Source organism: Cupressus sempervirens, chromosome 6 (assembly GCF_028749045.1).
Source record: "Cupressus sempervirens isolate cs-2001-9-10 chromosome 6, ASM2874904v1, whole genome shotgun sequence".
Classification (NCBI taxonomy): Eukaryota; Viridiplantae; Streptophyta; class Pinopsida; order Cupressales; family Cupressaceae; genus Cupressus; species Cupressus sempervirens.
The window spans coordinates 715,643,062-715,664,424 of NC_143123.1; the positions used below are offsets into that span (position 1 = coordinate 715,643,062).

Consider the following 21,363-nt stretch of genomic DNA (forward strand, 5'->3'; position numbering starts at 1 on the left):
CCCCTTTCTACATTGAGATGGTCCAAGCTATCCTTCATGCACCAACAGGGTATAAACCACCTGGATATGAAAAGCTTCGCACTACTTTACTTGATAAAGAGAAAAGTCGATTAGATGAACAAACTACACCACTGAAAAGAGTGTGGGTTACAGAGGGATGCAGTATTGTGATGGATGGGTGGACAGATGCTAGAAATCGTCCATTACTTAACATCATGGTAACATGCAGCAAAGGGCCTTATTTTTTGAAGGCAATAGACTGTTCAGGGCAAGAAAAAAATGCAGAATTTCTACACACCCAGCTATGTGAGGGCATTGAGGAGGTGGGGGCTACACATGTGGTCCAAGTTGTTACTGATGCTGCCCCTGTTTGTAAAGCAGCAGGTATGTTGGTGCAAAAAAAGTACAAGCATATATTTTGGACACCCTGTTGTGTGCATTCGTTGAATAATTCACTCAAAGACATTGGCAAGTTTCAATGGATTACAGATCTCATAGAGAAGGGGAGAAAAATACAAATGTTTATATGCAATCACCACCACACACAAGCCATCTATCGTAAATTTTCCAAGGTGGAGCTACTCAAACCTGCTGATACACGTTTTGCTTCTTACTTCATTCTTCTTGACCGCCTTTGTGAAGTCAAGGGAGCTTGTTAGTGAAGCATGGACAGCTTGGAGACAATCTACTTCGGATACTGCTGTTGAGGTGCGAGGTATGATTCTTGATGAGCATTTTTGGGCTGATGTGAAATTTGTTGTGGAGTTTATTAAGCCCATATGTGAGCTGATCAGATATGCAGATTCAGATAAGGCATGTTTGGGAGAAATTTATGAAGCAATAGATTCCATGTGTGAAAAAGTGAAGACAATGACTGATATAAAAGACCCTTCTCTATATCCTTTGATAGAGGAGAAGTTACATGGAAGATGGAATAAGCTTAACACACCTCTTCATTGTGCTGCGTATGCTCTTAATCCTAAATGGCATGATATACAAGTGACTGGGAAGAGGGCTCCACATCAGGATAGAGAGGTAATGAAAGGATTTTGGGCTGCAATAAAAAAGATCTATGGCCGAGGTGAGGATGCTGCAATTATAAGGAGTCAATGGAATAAGTTTTGACATGGGAAAGGTAAGTTTGGTTCTGTGGAAGCTTTATATGATATGAAATTAAAGATAGACCCTATAGAGTGGTGGTGGAACCATGGAGGTGAAGCTCCTGAATTGCAATCATTTGCCATAAGATTGCTCTCACAAGTAGCTAGCTCTTCATCTTGTGAGAGAAATTGGAGTACTTATGGGTTCATCCATTCACTATTGAGAAACCGTTTGGGGTCAAAGAAAGCAGAGAAATTGGTGTACATTCACAGCTCACTTCGTCTCCTCTCTCGTCTAGATCCTGGATACAATGATGGTCCTTCATCAAAATGGGATCAAATCTCACCTGATGGAGAACTTGCTGCCCTTGTGGATGGAGAGGTTGAAGTAGATGGCCTTATTGACTTGCCTATTATTATTCTACCAGCAGAGGAACCTGAGCTCGAGAGTGATGATTATTTGGACAGCATCATAACTGAGGACCTTGATATGGATGATGAAGACATAGAAGACTAGAAAATAGATTTAAGATGTCTGATTTTTGTTTTAGTTTTTTGTTTGCATATCAGCTTGCTGTTTATCAAGCTTATTTCGATATGTAATCAGTTTGAGACTTTGGTACAATGCTGATTAACAATAGATTATAATCTATAAAGTCATAAACTTTTTCTGATTTTCACTGTTTAAACTTTTAAGTTTAAACTAGAAGTTTATCATTTCTAATATCAATATGTCCTATCTATATGATTTATCATTATGAAGTTATTGTTCGTATTTAAAATTTGTCTTCTCTGTTAAGTATCTTTATCATTATGAAGTTATTACTGTTATTGTTTGTATTTAAAGTTTGTCTTCTCTGTTAAGTATCTAGACTCTAAAGTTCAAAACTTTAAACTTTTAAACATTCAGCAGTAGTATATATTATAAATTTATGCAGATACAGGCTGCTACAACACTTCCTTTTCTATCCTTAAATTTGTTCAGCCCAGTATGAACGAAACCATTAGATTGCTTCAGAGTTTGGACCCTCATATCTCCTTTCCTAACCTTGCTCAAACTGTTATGACTTAGATTTCAGGTATTTTTGATTGCTGTGGCATATATCAGAACTGTTGCAGACTGTTATAAACCCTCCTGGACATGTACAGCCAGCTTATAGACTCATGAGACTCACCTCAGCATGTATGGCCTCTCTGATTTTCTCAGCCAGTATGGCATCTTGTTCTTAATATCAATGTTGAGTGAGTACTTCTTCAAACAGCAGAGCAATTCCCAGAGCCTTCAATCACAATCTTCAGCATACTATCACAGTTTCATATATTAAAATTTATAACTTTAAACTTTAAACATTTTTGGATTTCTTGTTTTGGATGCTCAATGTCATGACTCATGACTGATATTTTGATTTTCAGATTTTCTATAAGATAATTATATATATATATAAAATATTAAAATTAGACATACACACGTACCCCCGTCCCCTGTTTTGAAAAATACCCGTTCCCGTTCCCGTACCCACGTACCCATGCAACCTTGGATAAATAACAAAAACGAAAGATGCAATTGTATGCTCTAATATAATGATGCACTGATTAGCACATGTCCAGTTAATGATGGACTTATTGGAAATAAAAAATGTGCAAGAGAAGAAATTGAAATTTTGATGTCCTTAAGTGACAAAAGGTGATCAAAGAATTTGAATGTCAGATCAGCAAACAGATGCAATCAATGAGAAGTAGCGCAATAGAATTCTTCAGAAGAAAATATTTAAGCTGAGTACAAAAACTATGACAAGGAGAGGAAAGAAGCCATAAGAAAGGGACCCACTAATTTATGCCATTACATCAGAAGAAGCAAAGAAAAGAGTATGATTTAAACGGTGCTCCATAAACCCTGGCCATGTTCACCCAGTTTTCAACCAGTCAATAGGATTAACCAATTCACTTACATTATACATTACACTTCAGTGCACTCACAACTAAAAGAACAAAGCAAATACCAAAACTCTTGTATTTGTCAAGAAATAGCTACAAACAATGTGGGGAGTCTCATGCAGAAAAACTTGACTACACCTTGATAGCTGAAAACATTGGTGGAACTTGCCATATCTCGCCAAAAAATGACCTTGCAGCTTTTTGAATATCCTCATCTTTAATGTGTTCCCAGGATTCCCTTTCAATGACCTGTAAACATTCTGATTTTGTGTCACAATCTCAAGCACAGTACAATAAACATCTATGATCTAAAACCTGTTTAACAGCCATTCAACTATCTAGATAATGGCAATTGTATCAGAAAAAATGACATAATGAATTACAATGTCACCTGCGTAAAGAACAACAATCTTTTGACTTACATTTTATAGCTATAAAGTTAACTATGTTGTTTGTGACAGTCTCATTTAGAAAGGATCTGTAAGGCTCTATTTAGTGTCTCTTACTGGGTCACCTAACAACTCATGTTGCAAGTCTCTTCCTAATCTTTACAGAAGAAAATACGCAACCTCAAGTCCTTTAGCTACCTTATGGGCACCTCCTAAAGTGTATTCAAGAGAGCGGTCCAATCATGAATGTGAGTGTGGAATAATTGTTTCTACATATCTCTAGAAAAAATTGCTTACATTCTATAACTTATGGCTGAGAGGCATCAGAATACCTCCTGAAGCTTGTAATCCAAAAGAGATAATCAACAAATTCATTAAGGAATCATCAATTAAGAACACTAGAATGCTCTATCATAACTACAAATGTACTCTTGTAATATCTCGAACTTACAGTTCTCTAAGTTTTAAAATTTCACATTGTACACTGCATGAAACATTCACACATTTTGGTCACCAAGATACCTGTGTGGGCAACGTGAAAGCATACAGTGAGAAGATTAAAATAATATTAGAATATTATACTTAATGGCAGAAAGTGTAATAATTATCTACACTTTAAATAAATATGTCCCCTTCCTTGGCTATGTTGGGAAACGGGTAATAATTATCTAATAATCCCAAATTCCACAAAATTTCTTTTGTAAAAATCTTCATTAGATTATAATTATGAATGTAAATGGTGTAATAGTCAATATGGAATGGATATTGTTATTTTTTCGTGAACCGAGGTGACTGCTCAATTTATTATATTGATCTGACCTAAGTAAGAATGATCTCCAATCTATATATCTGTATTTTTTATACAGAATATGAAATGCAAAATTATAGAAAATTTAGTATTAAGAATTATACAGAAGTCTAATTCTTGATCTCTCTCATTATTACTCTCAGCATTACTTATAGTGATTATAATTCTTGTGCCTGATGTGAACTTTATAGGGCGCAATGTATGTGCTGTTCTTATAGCAATATTGAAATATATTTCATCACGTTGTTGCAAGAGGTAATTACTTCAAGAGCACAGTATAAGCTGGATATTTGTCCCAGAAAGAATCTTTGATGCCTGGCTGAATAATTCAGAATCCTTTATACATCTTACAATGATGAGTGGTTGCAACCTTTAGTTGTAAGGGGATAGATCTTTTCTAGAATGCTTTTCCTCATAATCCCCTTGTTTATTTATAAGTTCATATCAAATCATTCCACTAATACTGATGACATCATTTCACTGCCTTCATAAATGGTGCTTAATAATTTTTGTCCAAATATCATGCTTTTTCATATTAGTTGATAGCTATCATCTTTACCTTAAACGATATTTTATAAGCCACTGATTAATTACTGTCATACATAGTCAATCCAGAATTGTCAAATAGACCACTTCTCTTATTGCTGGTTGACTTCCACAATTATATTTTTGTCTTCAATTCAAAACGTTGTACTGTAATGACCATTACTATAAAGGCCACTGAAACCCTCAAACTGGACTTAGGAATTTTGTCAAACAGTTGGCATGTAACCGAATAAGGCTGCAATATTACTAATTGTTGTACAACAAAACCTCAATATATGATGCCAATAATGTATGAACAACAATTCCAGATTATAACACTACCAATCTAAGAGATAGATGACAATATGAAACTCAAATATGAAGTCCAATGCAATTCTGATTTTATGACAGCAAATAGAACTGATTACAATGAGAGACTGTCACAACTATGCACTTCCAACACATCAAGCTCTTGACAATGCAATGTTATGACATGAACAATAACCCAATTCAGATTTGGAATGCAAATGACGAAACTTTTACAACAGTTATTAATGACTGGAAATAACTATTTATGCAATGATAGTGCTGACTGTTCTAATCCAGAACATGCAATATTTTGGCAATCAAAACTTCAGTTTGTGCACCTGGAATAGCTCCAATTTTGCCGGATATGAATGCTGAATTAATGCCACACAAAGACCTCACAATCTGCCCCAAACCAACTCACAAAATTGCTGCTGCTGCCTAACTGACAGGGCCGTACAGGTACGGCCTGGTACGGCTGCTAGATAAAAATATTGCAGCGTTTTTTGTCACTCCAAAAGCAATAAATATGGGCGCCTAGGGTAGCTGAATAACCCCCTAAAATATGAAATTCATCCGTCAAGCCAATTAGGAGTTATGAGCAAAAACGTGGGTCCAAACCCTGGACTGGCAATCTGAAAATAATGCACAACTGTGTCTACAAACCCTGTTAATCAATCCACAAATGCTAGGGCACAACTGAAACCCTTATTCCAACCAAAGTAAACCCTTATAACTGAATCTCAATGAAGTCCAAATGAGATGGCTGAATTACCAACTCCTCAAATGCAACAATTCAGGTGATATTTCACACCCTCAAAGTCGCCAATCCAGGGGAGTGATTCGTTCCCAAAGATCAAATAATTTGCAGACCCAAGAGACTACAAATTTGCTCCACAATGGAAGAAGTAGAAGAAATCTCAAATCCAAGCATGTCCAAAATGAGAGGCCCAGCCCTCTATTTATTCACTTTTCTAAGAAGTTGCTAGAACTTCTAGAAACATCCTTTATAAAATCTCATTATAATGCACTTTTTATAATAAAGTAATTTTATAAAATAAAAAGTGCAACTCAACCTAAAATTATAACATGTAGGCCCCAATAACACATAATAATAAAATATAACCTCTTAACACTTCTTCAAGAGCAAGATATGACCATCTGATCCGCAGAATTGACTCTCTCTCCACACCATTTGCCTACGAGAGTCTGGAATAGGCAAAATCCATGATCAATGTCATGTCGAACTAAAGAGGGGACATTACATGTACTTAGTCATTAATTTTGACTGCTCCTAATATTGGTTGTTCGTGGAACTCGATCCTTCTCTGAGATTAGAACATCACACCTTACAATTGCGATTATCCAGAAGTAATGTCGAACCATTCTGGACTGATTACAATTCTTTACTCTTATTGAGCTTCCTTATGCATCAATCATATGACACAAGAAATGACAACGGTAGGCTCTATCGGCATAGCAAACCATCATAGGAATCAATCATATTCTTCCTTATGCATTGATCATATGACACAAGAAATGACAATGGTAGGCTCTATTGGGATAGCAAACCATCATAAGAATCAATCGTAAGCAATACGATACTAATAAAACAATTGTCGAGGATATAGGACAATACAATAATTATGATATGTTTTTGCCTATTTAAGAATGTCCATTATAGCCATTGAGACTTCAAGAAAAATTGAGTAGTTTGCTTAAAATTTGTTATTCATTTTGGTTTCATGTGAAAATGAAATGTTAGTTGTTTGCTATGGTTCATGTGAAATGGAAGAGTTCGTTAATTCTTCTAATTCAGGAGGATTAGAAATTGGTATCATTTTAGCTAAACCATTTTCCATTCATATAATACCATAACGAAAACCAATTTCTAAATATATATATATATAACAAAATACATATATTTAGAATATGATATGTATATATGTATATGTGTACATATGTATACAAATATATGTGACTATAATAGGCACCATTATGATAAAAAATGAAGAGTAAAGTTAATATTATTTTTCCATCAACCACTTGTTATTATCGGCCTTTTATTTGTGGTTCTTGAATATTCAAGCCAAGAATGTAACTTATATTTCACCACCTTTCAATTCTCTTGCTCGTAACTCCTTCGCGGAGATTTTAACTTGTGAATAGAGCAATGCATGAGGAACAATAAGCCATTTTTCTATTTCTCTACCTGCGATAAGCTTCATTCCTGCGAATTCAGTTCTTGGCAACAGCCATACTTTCTCAGCTCTCTATTTCTCTACCTGCATTTTATTTTCCTTAGCAAGTGCAAGCATTATTTTACTGTCCTCAACCAGTTATTAAAGCCACAGCAGGAGTTTGGATTGTACAAGGAACCGTGCCAAATTGCAAGAATATACCAGTAGTCAAGGGTGTCATTCCTCCATAATACAGCGAGGTCGTGTGTCTTTCGGCACCTTTCTATTTCTCATTTATTAAGAATGAAAGCTCTGACTATCAAGCTAGTTGCATGAATGTTTGTTAATAATGTTATGGATAGAGCCAAACAAACTAGGATCCATGCTTTAATGAATTGTTTATATATGTCACAGCTAGCTAGTATGGTTGCTTACTTGCAATCAGTCTGATTTAGAGCATTGTATATTTATCATTCTTTCATTTCAGAACTTAAAATAATTGGAAAAGAATACCACTTATGTGCAATTCTTATACAGGTGTATAATCCATATGCCTCTGAGATAAGTAGAGGCACCATCAGAGTTTAAAAAATTGTTTATGAAATGACATAAACCTTTATTTCTATATCCATTAAAGGCCCAGTATGGGCAGAGAAATCATGTTTGCAAAGAAAAGAGAATCGTCGCTATTCGTCTAATTCAAGCGATTCGGCGATTCGGCTTGAGCTGGCTGATTTTTTCTGACACACTGAATCAGCTCGGCAATTTTTTGCCTCAAATCACCGTGTATCGCCGAGCTAGGCCATTTTGGCCTAAATTGCCGAGTTATGTGTCTCATGACTCTGGCAAAAAAAAATTAAATTATTTGTCTAATTTCTTTTATGTTCGTTGCATCTCAATTATGATTTCTGATTTTTTAATTTTTTTATTAATTAATCAGCAGATATTGGTGTTTTGGAAACAAATAAGATATATAGTTACAAATAACATTGAGAATACCTTCTTTGACCGAACATACCATGAACTCCAACATTCTTAGAAGATTAATTAGATCCTCCTTAACCTCTTTCAATCATATGCGGCATTTAAAACCTTTCATTAGATTAGATATATCATATATCATATTATTAAAACAATAAAAATTAGTCACTAATTTTCAATGAATTCTTGCTCAAGGACTCGCCTTTTCTCCTCAAATGCAAAGCCACTTAACATCAGATCAAAACCAATGGAAAGATAATTCAATGCAAAACAAAAGAATTAAAATTTTCCAACGATTAAAAGTAAAAATATCAACCTACTCTGATTCAAAGTTACAATGTCACTATTTACAATTTTACACTTTACTTACAGATAGGTGTTTATTAAACATTTGATGTCATTGGTTTCATGGATTTTACATACATTTATGTATTGAAAACATTTATAATTCTATATATCTATGTCAAATGATTGTCTTCTATTTCCTTCAACCACAATTTACATTTTATATGTGATGGATTTATCAATTATCTTCCTTGTTTATGTATCTTAGCTTTCTATTTGATGATGTTATAGTGTCTTTAAGCTATATTCAATAAAGGGTGCATGAAATAAGTTTCTGTTGAAGTTGATAAAAGAGCAACCCCACAACTCCCAAGAATCACTTGCATGCAAACACCTACCACAAAAAGAGAGAAGCAAAAGCTAGCGAGGCTGGAATTCCCAAATCCGCAAAAGAGATATTCTTGATGAGCAAAAAGAGAAATTGCTATAATCAAAAGTGAATCAATGTAATAACTACAAAGAGATCGTCTTTATAAAGGAGATCAAAACCCTAATAGGTAACTAACCTAGGTCGCATGATAATAATTAATAATAGAATTAATTATTATATGCCCAAAGTTTAGCTTAAGTAAACTAGAGATAATAAGTGACTTAATAATTAGTTCAATATGATTTGATTAATAAAAAAATACTTTATTACTCTTAACACTTTCAAATCGTTAAAATCTCTAAATTTTAAGGGATTTTTCACTTTGTCGATTCATAGCCAATTCACAGCTGATTCACGAGTCGAGTAGGCCTTGCCGATTCCGAGCTTTGGTTCTTTGTCGTCTATAATAAGCAGAGTTTGATCAAGAATCATGGAAAGCCACTCTAGGATTCATCAAGGATGACGGACAAGGTCAAGATGAAGGGTGTAAACTGATAACCATTGAATGTGGGAAATAACTTGCAAGACAAAGGTGGAAAATCAGTTCGAAACTAAATAGTAAATAAACAAGAGTAAATATATTAAATTGAGTCAGTTCACAGTGGTCAATAGGTATAACTCTTGTTTGTCAAGTCGAACGGTGGATGATCGGGTACAAAGTGCCCACGCAAATCCTTAGCCAAGGTAGGTTAGTGGCATGCTTGTTGTTATGATCAGTACTAGCTTATATATACCTATATATATTATACGTTGGCCTATTTTCATAAATCCCAACTGAGAAAAAATAACCTTGTGATTAAATGAAAATAGGCGCCTTGAGAACAATTATTCTCAGTGTAATATATATAAGCTTGGCACTCATGACGCAATAGGAAAAGCATTTTTTTATTTTTCTAATTTAATAAGGTTAGCATCTAATTATTAATAAGTTGTTAACATTAGTTCTTTTATGTGGGTTAGTGCTAGTAGGACACCTATGGTTAGTGTTAGTGCTATTGTTATGCCTAACATTATTATTAGGGGAATTGCAAAGTTTTATTTAAGAGGTTTTCTAGGGTTTGTGTTATATTATGGTTAATGTTATTTTAGGGCTATTACTCCTATAATGGTTAACACTAATGCTATTATTACACTTGAAGTTAGTGTTAGGGTAATTGTCAAGTTAATTTTTTATATGGATGAACTCTATTATAACACCTATGAGTGCTATTGTTATATCTACGATTAATTTTTTTATAATACAGTCCCTCCCTCCCTCTCCCATCACTTTCCACTCTCTCTAGAGATTCCCCATAATCAACCTCTCTCTCTCTCCCCCTAATATCTAGATATGCTCTATAATTTCTCTCTCTCCCTCCCTCTATGCCCCCTAAACTCTCTATATCCCACCTTTCTCTCTAGATACACCCCCTAATCTCTCTCTCTCTCCCTAATATCTAGATACGCTCTATAATTTCTCTCTCCCTCCCTCTATGCCCCCTAAACTCTCTATATCCTGCCTTTCTCTCTAGATACACCCCCTAATCTCTCTCTCTCTCCCTCCCTTCTCTTTAGACACACCCTCTAATATATGAATATCTCCATGGTCTCTAGATACACCCTCAATATATCTCTCTCCCTCCCTTCTCTCTATATACACCCTCAATCTCACTCCCCCTTCCTTCTCTATAGATGCACCCCTAATCTCTCTCTCTCTCTCTCTCCAACCCTCTCTAAAGATTCCCCCTTATCACCCCCTCCTCTCTAGAAACACCACCTACTCTCTCTCTCTCTCTCTCTCTCTCTCTCTCTCTCTCTCTCTCACACCTTCCAACCCTCTCTAAAGATTCCCCCTTATCACCCCCTCCTCTCTAGATATGCCCCATAATCTCCCTCCCTCCCTTCTCTCTAGAAACACCACCTACTCTCTCTCTCTCTCTCTCTCTCTCTCTCTCTCTCTCTCTCTCTCACACACACACACACACAAGATATGCCCCATAATCTCCCTCCCTGCTCTCTAGCTACACCTCCTAATCTCTCTCCCTAGATATGCCCCCTTATCTCTCCCTTTATTCCTTCTTGCTTTCTGGATACACCCCCTAATCTCTCTCCCCCCTCCCTTCTCTCTAGTGACACCCCCTAATATATAAATATATCCTTGATCTCTAGATACACCCCCAATCTCTCTCTCTTTCTCCCTCCCTACTCTCTAGATACACCCTCTAATCTTTAGGGTCACTCTTAGGGGTTGGATTTGAGTTTGGGTCAAGATTATAGATAGAGTTATGGTTAGGACTATGGTCAAGGTTTAGGATCTCCCTAATCTCTAGATCACCCTCAGTCTCTCTCTCTCTCTCTCTAGATACACCCCCTAATCATGGTGGTCAATAGGTATAAGTCTTGTTTGTCAAGTCGAGTGGATGATCGGGTACAAAGTGCCCATGCAAATCCTTAGCCAAGGGAGGTTAGTGGCATGCTTGTTGTTATGATCACTACAAATCAGGACAGCTTGCAATCAGATAGATGGGAAGGACTCCATAGCTTAGCTGGTTGTATAGCTGACACTCTAACACTAGGATGCTTAGAGGGTAGGACAAGCAATGTCCCGTGCCTAATCCCACACAGGGAGGGCCTTTCTCAGTTGAGATTGTGTGGGGATACTTAGGTTTCCCAATTGAGAAGTTAAGCCTTTGACAATTATTCTCCTCTCCCCCAATTGCCAGGACTTGCACAAGACAAAGTCAAGATCTATTTTCTTAAGCCTTCACAATTGTCAGGTGTTATTCTTGTATTGATTAAATCAAGTTCAATTTGTTGTTGCAAGTAATTTCTTCATACTTAGATAGTATTGAATACTCTCTCTTCCATCTAGTAATGGTTAGTTATGAATAATCTTTTCATTTGTTATATTAAGATAATTCAATTATTTGTTATAGTTGTTAACCCTCTTTCATATGAATTAACGAATATTTGTTAAAACTATTTTTCTCATGTGACTGTGGAAAGCAACATAATTTCAATAATAATACAATTATCATTTATTGCTAGGAAAAATAGCTTGTTACATATGGTATCAAAGCTCTAGGTTCAACACTAAACCTCGGGCTCATCATTGTCTTTCATGAAAACTGAAAAGTGTAATGTTAAAATGGGACAGGATGAAAACCCAAATTACTCCTCGAAAGAGACCTATCATCCTGTATTTTCCTTTTTGATAAAGGACATGCCAAAATAACTCTTATCTTGTTATTTGAAAATAATGAAATAGCATTTTCTACTTAAATCATTTTGAGCAAACAATTACTATCGTATTTTCTTTCTTTCCTTTAGATGACAAACATATGTAAATAAACATATAATTGATAATTGAAATGTATATTTCAAGAAAACAAAACATGCACTATGGAAAACAACGAAAACAATGACATCGTAGAGAGTGAGGTATCCAGTGAGGCCAACCCTTAGAGTTCCATGGACCTGTTGGTCCAAGTCTTATGAGACACTCAAACCAAAATGGTAAATATGGAGAAAAGGATAAATGATTCAACAGCCCAACTTGGGCGAGGACAGGACACTCATTCCTCACCCCATCCTAGAACTGAGCTAGAATTATTTGCTCATAGTGCACAAGAAATCAGACCTCATTTAACACCATCTGAAATGCAAAAGAAACAGGAAATAGTCAATAATTTGTCCACTGATATCAAGAAAATTAAACCCCCTAGATTTTTAGGATTTGAATCCGGTGAAGCCATTGAGGCTTGGTTAACTGAAATGGAGCAATACTTTGAGATCAGAAATTTCTTTGAATCCTCGAATCCAATTTGGGGAATCTATTACCTTTCTAGGGAAGTAGCCACCTAGTGGGGAAACAACAAAATAAAACTAAACATTCAAACTATCAACATCACTTACGATAGGTTTGTCACTATCTTCAAGAACCGATGGTTACCACAAACGTTTTATGATCAAAAGTTATTAGACTTCTAAAACCTCAAGCAAAGGGACCTAATAGTGCACGAGTATTGGGAAAAATTTGCCCAACTATTGACATATGTTCCTTCTTATCAGCAAGATAGGAATCTAAAGGTTAGGAAATTTGTCATGGGATTGAATAACAGGATTGAGGGAGAAGTGGATGTACTAGCCCCATGAACCATGGAGGAAGCTCTTGAATGGGCCATCCGTCAGGAGCATAAGGTGAAGAAGGATAATTCCATTAGAGATAAATAAAAGAAAGGCCAACTAGAATGCCATTGGTCTTGAACTAGGGGCTCACAAAAAGAATTATAAAATCTTTAAATCCAATAAATCTGATTTCACAGGGAACAATACTAAAGAATCAAAGGGAAATTTCAGTGATAACAATGGCAATAGGGGAAATGAGAAGAAGGAACCAGCCAAAGGTTGTTTCACTTGTGGAGGAGACTACTACGCCAATCAATGTCCTAACAAAGGCACCTCCAATCAGCAAACATGACCTCCCTTACCTCTTCAGCAAGTCGTCTTCCAACAGAAAATTCATGCAGCATTGGATAACTACCAAGCAAAACAGCAATTGGACCCCACAGAAATCCCGAGCAAGATTTATGGAAACCCTATCTCTATATTAGTTGATACTGGAGCCACATAATGCTTTATATCCCCAAAATTGTTAGTAGATTTCCAAAAAGAACTGTATTTATGGAAAACCCTTGGATTGTTGAATATGCAAATCAGTCAAAGGCCCAAGTAAATCAATGTCTATTTGAGGCCCAAGTAGATTTTCCAAATTTCTCTACTAAGGTTAACCTATATGTAGCACCTCTAGGGTATTATGATATTATCATGGGGATAAATTAACTTAGCGAGCACAAGGCAAAGGTGGATTGTCTTGCAAGGACAATAGAATGCCTAGCCAATCGAGGAAATCCTGTGACCATTCAAGGTTTATTGCATAAAGATAAACCACATCAGATTTCAGCTATGCAACTTAAGAGATGTAGAAGAAGGGGATGTGAAATCTTTGTTGTAAAAATAGATCTTAGGGAACCACATGATAACATGTATCAAGATGATTACATTTTTTAAGATGGGGAGATTAAGGAAAGAATGAAAGAATCCTTTGAAGAGAAATACCCTTATCTTAGGAACTATCAATATGTATTTCCACGAAAACTACCTTGCTTATCCCCACCTAGAGTATTTGACTTTACCATGGACTTGGTACCTAGGGCAAAACCTATATTAAGAGTGCCATACATAATGACCACTACCTAACTAATGGAGTTACAAGAACTATTACAAGCACTATTAGACAAGAAGCTCATCCGATCTAGCATTTCACCTTGGGGAGGCCAAGTACTATTTGTAAGAAAAAGGATGGAACTATGAGGTAGTGCATAGACTACAAAATGCTTAACAAGGTTACCATCAAGAACAGATATTCATTTCCTCAGATAGATGATCTATTTGATCAAATGAGAGGAGCAACGATGTTTTCAAAAGTTGATCTTAAATTGGGTTACAACCAACTTTAGGTTAGGGAGGAAGACATTCATAAAACTACCTTTAGAACCCGTTATGGACACTATGAGTTCATAGTTTCCCTTTCAGATTGACTAATGCCCCTGTGGCCTTTATGAATCTCATGAAAAGTATATTCCAAGATTGTTCAGACAAGTTTGTGTTGGTTTTCATTGATGATATTCTTATCTACTCTTAAAATGAGAAGCACCAAAAACACCTTGAGATAGTTTTACAGAGATTGCGTGAGCATAAGTTGTATGGGAAGTTATCTAGGTGCTCCTTTTATCAAAAGGAAATTCAATATCTTGGGCATATTAGCTCAACAAAAGGAATTGTTGTAGACCCCACCAAGATTAAGGAAATCAAAGAATGGTTGATACCTAGGAATGTGTCAGAGGTCAAAAGCTTCATGGATTCAACTAGTTTTTATAGGAAATTTTTTTAAGACTTCTGTCAAATAGCACATCCTATCACTATGTTGCAAAAGAAGGGGAAGAAGTGTGTCTGGTCCGAAAAGTGTCAAACAACATTTGAGTACTTCAAGGAGAAGCTAAATATTGCACGAATACTTATGAGTACCAGACCCTAAAGTTCACTTTGTAGTCATTACAGATGCATCGGGTGAAGGACTAGGGGGTGTCTTGATGGAAGATCAGGTCATTGCATAGGAATCTAGGAAATTGAAAAATTGTGAACAGAATCATGCACCGCATGACTTGAGCTTAGCAGCTATTGAGCATGCTCACTCTAACAATGTGGAGACACTACTTGATTGGGAAGCCATTTGAACTCAAATGTGAACATCATGGATTGAAGTACCTATTCACTCAGCCTAATCTTAATGCTCGCCAAAGGAGGTAGTTAGTGTTCTTAGCAAACTATGATTTTGAGATCAGTTACATCAAAGGTAAGGAAAACCGCATAGCTGACGATTGAGCAGACGAAGACATATTTCAGCTATGGTAGCAACAAATACCGAACTTAGGGAGCAAGTACTTCAATGTCTACCAAGAGATGGGTTCTATAATGAAGTATGACAAGCACTCCAAAGGAATTCTCAAGATATTAGATACGAAGGGAATCGACAGGAAACGGATGGAGTTTTAAGATATAAAGGCAGGCTGTACATAACTATATTACAATAATAGATAAGACGTCTATTATTAGTTAATGGTTATCTTGTAAATATCTTTAGCTTTAGTTCGCTTTCGTTTTTTGCTTTCTCTGGAATAGAATGTTTCTATTCTTTACGATCGTTTCCTAAGGAAACATCGTCTCATTCTTTTGTATAAATTGACCTTTCGGTCTCTATTATTTATAAGCAAGTATTTACCAATTACCTCGTAATATGGTATCAAAGCTAAATACTTAAATTTTTTTGGAAAAATTTATAATTTCTTCTTGAAATTATTTGTTTAAATTTTTCCAAAATTATTTCAGCTAATTTCTCCAAAACCCACCTAGGGTTTTTCTGCTTGGAGAAATTCCCGAATTATGGGTCTGCAAATCGCGTGGAAATCGTGGCCATTTTTTGGAGACTCGCGTTTTTGGGGTGAAAATCTGCATGTTTCTGTATCAAATCTTCATGCTCTTAGCCGTCTCAGTCTGTCATCGTGCTATGGGAAGCAGATTCGACCATTTTTCATCAAGAAATCTGAAGTTTTTTCAAGCTTTTTTCAGCTAGGGCCGTTTTTTTTCGAAACCCTAATTTTTGGGGTCCAAAAAAATTTTTGTTTGCAGATTCTTGGTGGGTTTTTCGAGAGCTCAACTGGGTTGTCGTCCGTTTTTTCTGGGTGCCTCGATTTTTGTGCCTCGATTTTCGAGCCAACGGATTCAGAAAACGACAGCAGATTCCTTTTGGGTTTTTCGAGCTCTCTTTTGGGTCATTCTCTGATTCTTCTGGGTCTTCTGTATTTTTTCCTCAAAAAACGTGCCTTCACAGATTTTCACAATTTTTCATTGAAAAATGTGCCATGGCATCTCTGACAAATATTCTGCTCGAGCATAATTCCAAATTCAATGGTCACAATTATGGAACCTGGAAGCAGTGCATCATCGCAATCTTCGAATATCGAAACACCGATCAACTTGTTCTAAGTGTTAAGCAGCGTCCGACTTCTCCGGGTCCTGATCAAGATACATGGGATCTGAACAATCGAGAGGCAGTAATGCTTCTCAAACTATCCATAGCTGATGACCAGCTTTCTCAGATTCCATCCGGCAAGACAGCGGCCGAAATCTAGACACATCTAAAAGGTCTTCATGAGACTTCCGACAAGAGCAGAGCCTTCTTTCTGAAAAACACTCTGTTTTCTATTGTCATAGATGAGCGCACCTCGCTCCAGGCACACCTGAATCGGATTCAGGAAATCCGTGATCAGTTACTTGCCATCGGTCGCAAGATGGAGGAAGAGGATATTGTGGTAATCACTCTTCGGAGTTTACCAAATTCCTATGAGCATTTTATCGAGACTCTCAACATCACATCTACTGGTGTTGATCTAAAGTTCACTGATCTCTGCACCCTGCTACTTCAGCAAGATCGGTGGAAACAACAGTTCGGTAGCAGCTCCAGTTCCACCTCCACTGAGCAAGCCTTTGCTGCGAAATCCTTTCAGAAGGATAAGGGCAAGTTTCAGCAACCATCTCAGCAGAAGTCTTCTGCTCCAGCATCCGATGGTACCAAAAAGGAGAACATTCAATGCAACTATTGCCACAAGTATGGTCACATGAAGGTTGCATGTCGGAAACGCTTAGCCGCCCAATCTAAGCAATCAGGTTCACAACTCAAAGCGAACAGTGTAGAGCACACTGAGTAGGCAGAATTTGCCTTTTACGCCTTCATGGCTAAAAGACCCGCAGATCATGTACAGTCATCTGCCTGGTACATTGATTCAGGTGCCTCTCGACATTTCACTCACCGCAGAGATTGGTTTATTGACTACCAGCCTTATTCAGATTCTGTTATCTTTGGTGGTGGAGAAGAGTACACGGTTGTTGGTAAAGGCAACATTCAAATTTAGTTTGTTGGGAGGAAGCTCATATTCCTTGATGTGTACTACGTTCCAGGGATGGAACTAAATCTACTCTCGGTCAGTCAGTTGTTGCGACATTCTCCACACTTGGCAGTCACCTTCAGTTCACATCAGTGCACCATCACTGATCGGGCGACTAAGTCTACTGTTGCAGTTGGTCTTGAGGATCATGGTCTTTTCAGACTTACTAATTCTGGTGATTCTCAGGACTTAGCTATGGCTGCTCGGCGATCTTCCATCAGCACACTTTGGCATCAGCGATATGGGCACTTAAATGTGCATTATCTCTCACAACTTGCTCGGGATGAGCTTGTTTTTGGTTTGCCAGAGATTCAAACCCAACACCTTGGAGTTTGTGACGCATGTCAGGCTGGGAAGCAACATCGCACACCTTTCCCCAGTGGCGATTCTTGGCGAGCTTCTCAAGTACTTCAGCTTGTTCATGCTGATATCTGCGGCCCTATGGCCACTCCTTCTGTTCTTGGGTACAGGTATTTTCTGTTGTTTGTAGATGATTTCAGTAGAAAAATGTGGGTGTATTTCCTTAAAAAGAAATCCGATGCATTTACTGTATTTCAGAAGTTTAAACCCTTAGTTGAAAAAGAGTCTGGGAAATCTATTATTACTCTTAGATCAGACAATGGGGGGGAATTTTGTTCTAATGTTTTCTCCAGCTTCTTGGATACACATGGCATCCAACGCCAGTTCACCACACCCCACACGCCACAACAGAACAGTGTAGTTGAACGTCGAAACAGGACAATCACCGAGATGGCTCGTTCCATGCTCGAACACAGACATGTTCCGAAGCATTTTTGGGCAGAAGCAGTTAACACTGCAGTTTATCTGTTGAACCGGTCACCCACAGTGGCGGTAAAGGTAAAACTCCGGAAGAGGCCTGGTCAGGTCGCAAGCCCAGAATCAATCACCTGAAGGTTTTTGGCTCTCTTGCTTTTGTTTGGATTCCTGATGCTTCACGCACCAAGTTGGATGCCAAGAGTCAGAAACTGATGCTTGCTGGATATAGCAGTCTTCACAAAGCCTACCGCCTTATTGATGTTGAGACATCTCGTCTCATATACAGCCGCGATGTAGTCTTTGATGAGCAGCGAGGACCATTCATGCCTGTTTCTCCTGTTCCTGATCCAGCAAACCAGCCTATGCAGGTTCATGATTTGGGAGTTCGGCTTCCATTAGGTCCACCTGATGGGAGGGCTCCAGTAGCTCCTACAGCTCTAGTCCTGCCAGTGATACCTGTACAGCCACCTCCGGCTTCTCCTGCAGGATCACCTCGTTTTGAAGATGCTTCACCTGAGTTTGATCCAGATTCTTCTGATCAGGGTCCTGCTGATCAAGCATCTCCTAGTACTACTGTTGGTCATTCTCCTCTCCGGCCTAAGTGGTGGGCTAAGAAACTTGCTGATCTTCATGATGATGAGCTCATTGATGGGAGAACTACTCGGAAAAAGAGCAAAACTATAGATTCTGTTAACTTTGCTCTTATGGCCAACATTCACAGTGTGTTTGAACCTCAAACATATTCCGAGGCTAAAGGAATTCCAGAGTGGGAACAGGCCATGCAATCTGAACACCAGAGCCTACTGAAGAACAGCACTTGGGTCCTTTCTAATCTTCCCCCAGGGAAGAAACCCATTAGCTGCAAATGGGTCTACAAAATCAAATACAAATCAGATGGTACTTTGGATAAGTACAAAGCTCGTTTAGTGGCAAAGGGCTTTTCTCAGCGTCAGGGCATTGATTATGAGGAGACCTTTGCTCCTACTGCAAAGATGAGCACCATCAGATTAGTCTTAGCCATGGCAGCACAGTTTGGCTGGAAGGTCCATCAGATGGACGTAAAGAGTGCTTTCCTGAATGGTGATCTCCATGAAGAGGTCTACATGACGCAGCCTCCTGGTTTCAAGGTTGTTGGTAAAGACCATCAGGTTCTCAGATTGGTAAAAGCTCTCTATGGTTTGAAGCAGGCCCATCGGGCATGGTACATCAAGATTGATACATACCTCAGTGATCAAGGCTTCAAGAGGAGTTCTTCAAACTCAAATCTGTACATCAAGACTACTGACAGTGACATGATCCTTCTGGTTATCTATGTGGATGATCTAATCATCACTGGCAGTTCGGCATCTTTGATTCAGGGAATCAAACAACACTTATGCCAGTCTTTTGATATGACTGACCTTGGGCTCATGCATTATTGCTTAGGTGTTGAAGTTTAGCAACAGTCTTCTGGTATATTCATCTCTCAGTTCAAATATGCCAGAGCCTTGTTAGACAAATTCCGAATGTAGGATTGCAAACCTGCATCTACACCTATGGAGAAAGGTCTCAAGTTATCAGCCAAGTCTGATTCTCCTTCTGTTGATGATACTACGTATAGGCAACTAGTAGGCAGCCTCATCTACCTATCTGCTACTAGGCTTGATATCAGCTTCGCAGTCAGCTATATTTCACGCTTTATGACAGCTCCTAAGGCTGATCATTGGATGGCAGCAAAGCGTGTGCTTCGTTATGTGAAGGGCACTTCTGATTATGGACTTCTGCATTCTCGGAGTTCTAATCCTAAACTCAGTGGGTTCACAGATTCAGATTGGGCAGGCTCTGTTGATGATAAAAAGTCAACATCTGGATATGTGTTCAGTTTGGGATCCGGTGCAGTCACATGGACTAGCAAGAAGCAGCAGGCAGTTTCTCTCTCTTCTACAGAGGCTGAATACAGAGGGACTGTTAAGGCAGGATGTGAAGCTGTCTGGCTTCGTCGGATGCTTGGGGATATGCAGATGTCACCAGCAGGACCGACTACTCTGTTTGTTGATAACGAAGGCGTTATCAAGTTAGCACGGAATCCAGTCTTCCATGAACGAACCAAGCATGTGGATGTTCATTGTCATTAGATACGACAGCTGGTTGAAGACGGGACTATAGATCTGCAGTATGTTCCTACCACAGATCAGACTGCAAACATTCTCACCAAGCCTCTTGGTCCCGATAAGTTTGTCAAATTCAGAGGACAGCTTGGTGTGTTAGATAGATTAACCATTAAGGGAGGGTATTACAATAATAGATAAGACGTCTATTATTAGTTAATGGTTATCTTGTAAATATCTTTAGCTTTAGTTTGCTTTCGTTTTTTGCTTTCTCTGGAATAGAATGTTTCTATTCTTTACGATCGTTTCCTAAGGAAACATCATCTCATTCTTTTGTATAAATTGACCTTTCGGTCTCTGTTATTTATAAGCAAGTATTTACCAATTACCTCGTAATAAACTAAGGACTCAAATTCGGAAAATGATTTTGGCGAAAATCAATCCCACTCCTTGCTCAGGGCACCCTGGACTAACTAAAATGTTGGCTGACATGAAACCAATGTATTTTTGGAAAGGCATTAAGAAGGAAATAGTTGAGTATGTGGAAGGTTATCTCAAGTGTCACAGGATCAAGGCTGAACACCAGTACCGACTAGGCTATTACACCTAAATGAAGTTCCAAAATGGAACAAGAACTATGATAAAGTTTGCAAATGTAATGTATTGTTTTCAGTTTCAGATTTGCTATATGTTTGTAATAATAATATATGATAAATGATTAGATGCATAACAGAGAAGGCAGACTTTAAACATGAACAAGAAGATTATAAATAATATTAAAATGACATATTGCAAATGATAAACTTCTAACTTGTGATAAAGTTTATTGTTAATCAATATTGTATCAAAGTTTCAAACTGATTAGGTATTAAATTAAGCTTGATAAAAAAACAAGCTGATACACAAAAAAAAATTAGATTAAAAAAAAAAAAAATCTTAATCAAGGTCCTTAGCTATGATGCTCTCCACCAAGTACCCGATACTCAAGATACGTGTATCTGGTACTTTGGTATGTGG

At 37.6% G+C, this 21,363-nt stretch overlaps 1 protein-coding gene across 1 annotated transcript in view; it reads right to left on the reverse strand.

Annotated features, from left to right (window-relative positions):
- Positions 1 to 21,363, reverse strand: part of LOC149554289 (Pseudouridine synthase family protein) — a 137,084-nt gene that overhangs the window by 25,060 nt on the left and 90,661 nt on the right. Inside the window, exon 5 of the mRNA XM_089789502.1 lies at positions 3,174 to 3,284. Within this exon, the coding sequence (XP_089645628.1) occupies positions 3,174 to 3,284 (111 nt within the window). The remainder of the gene's footprint in view (positions 1 to 3,173; positions 3,285 to 21,363) is intronic.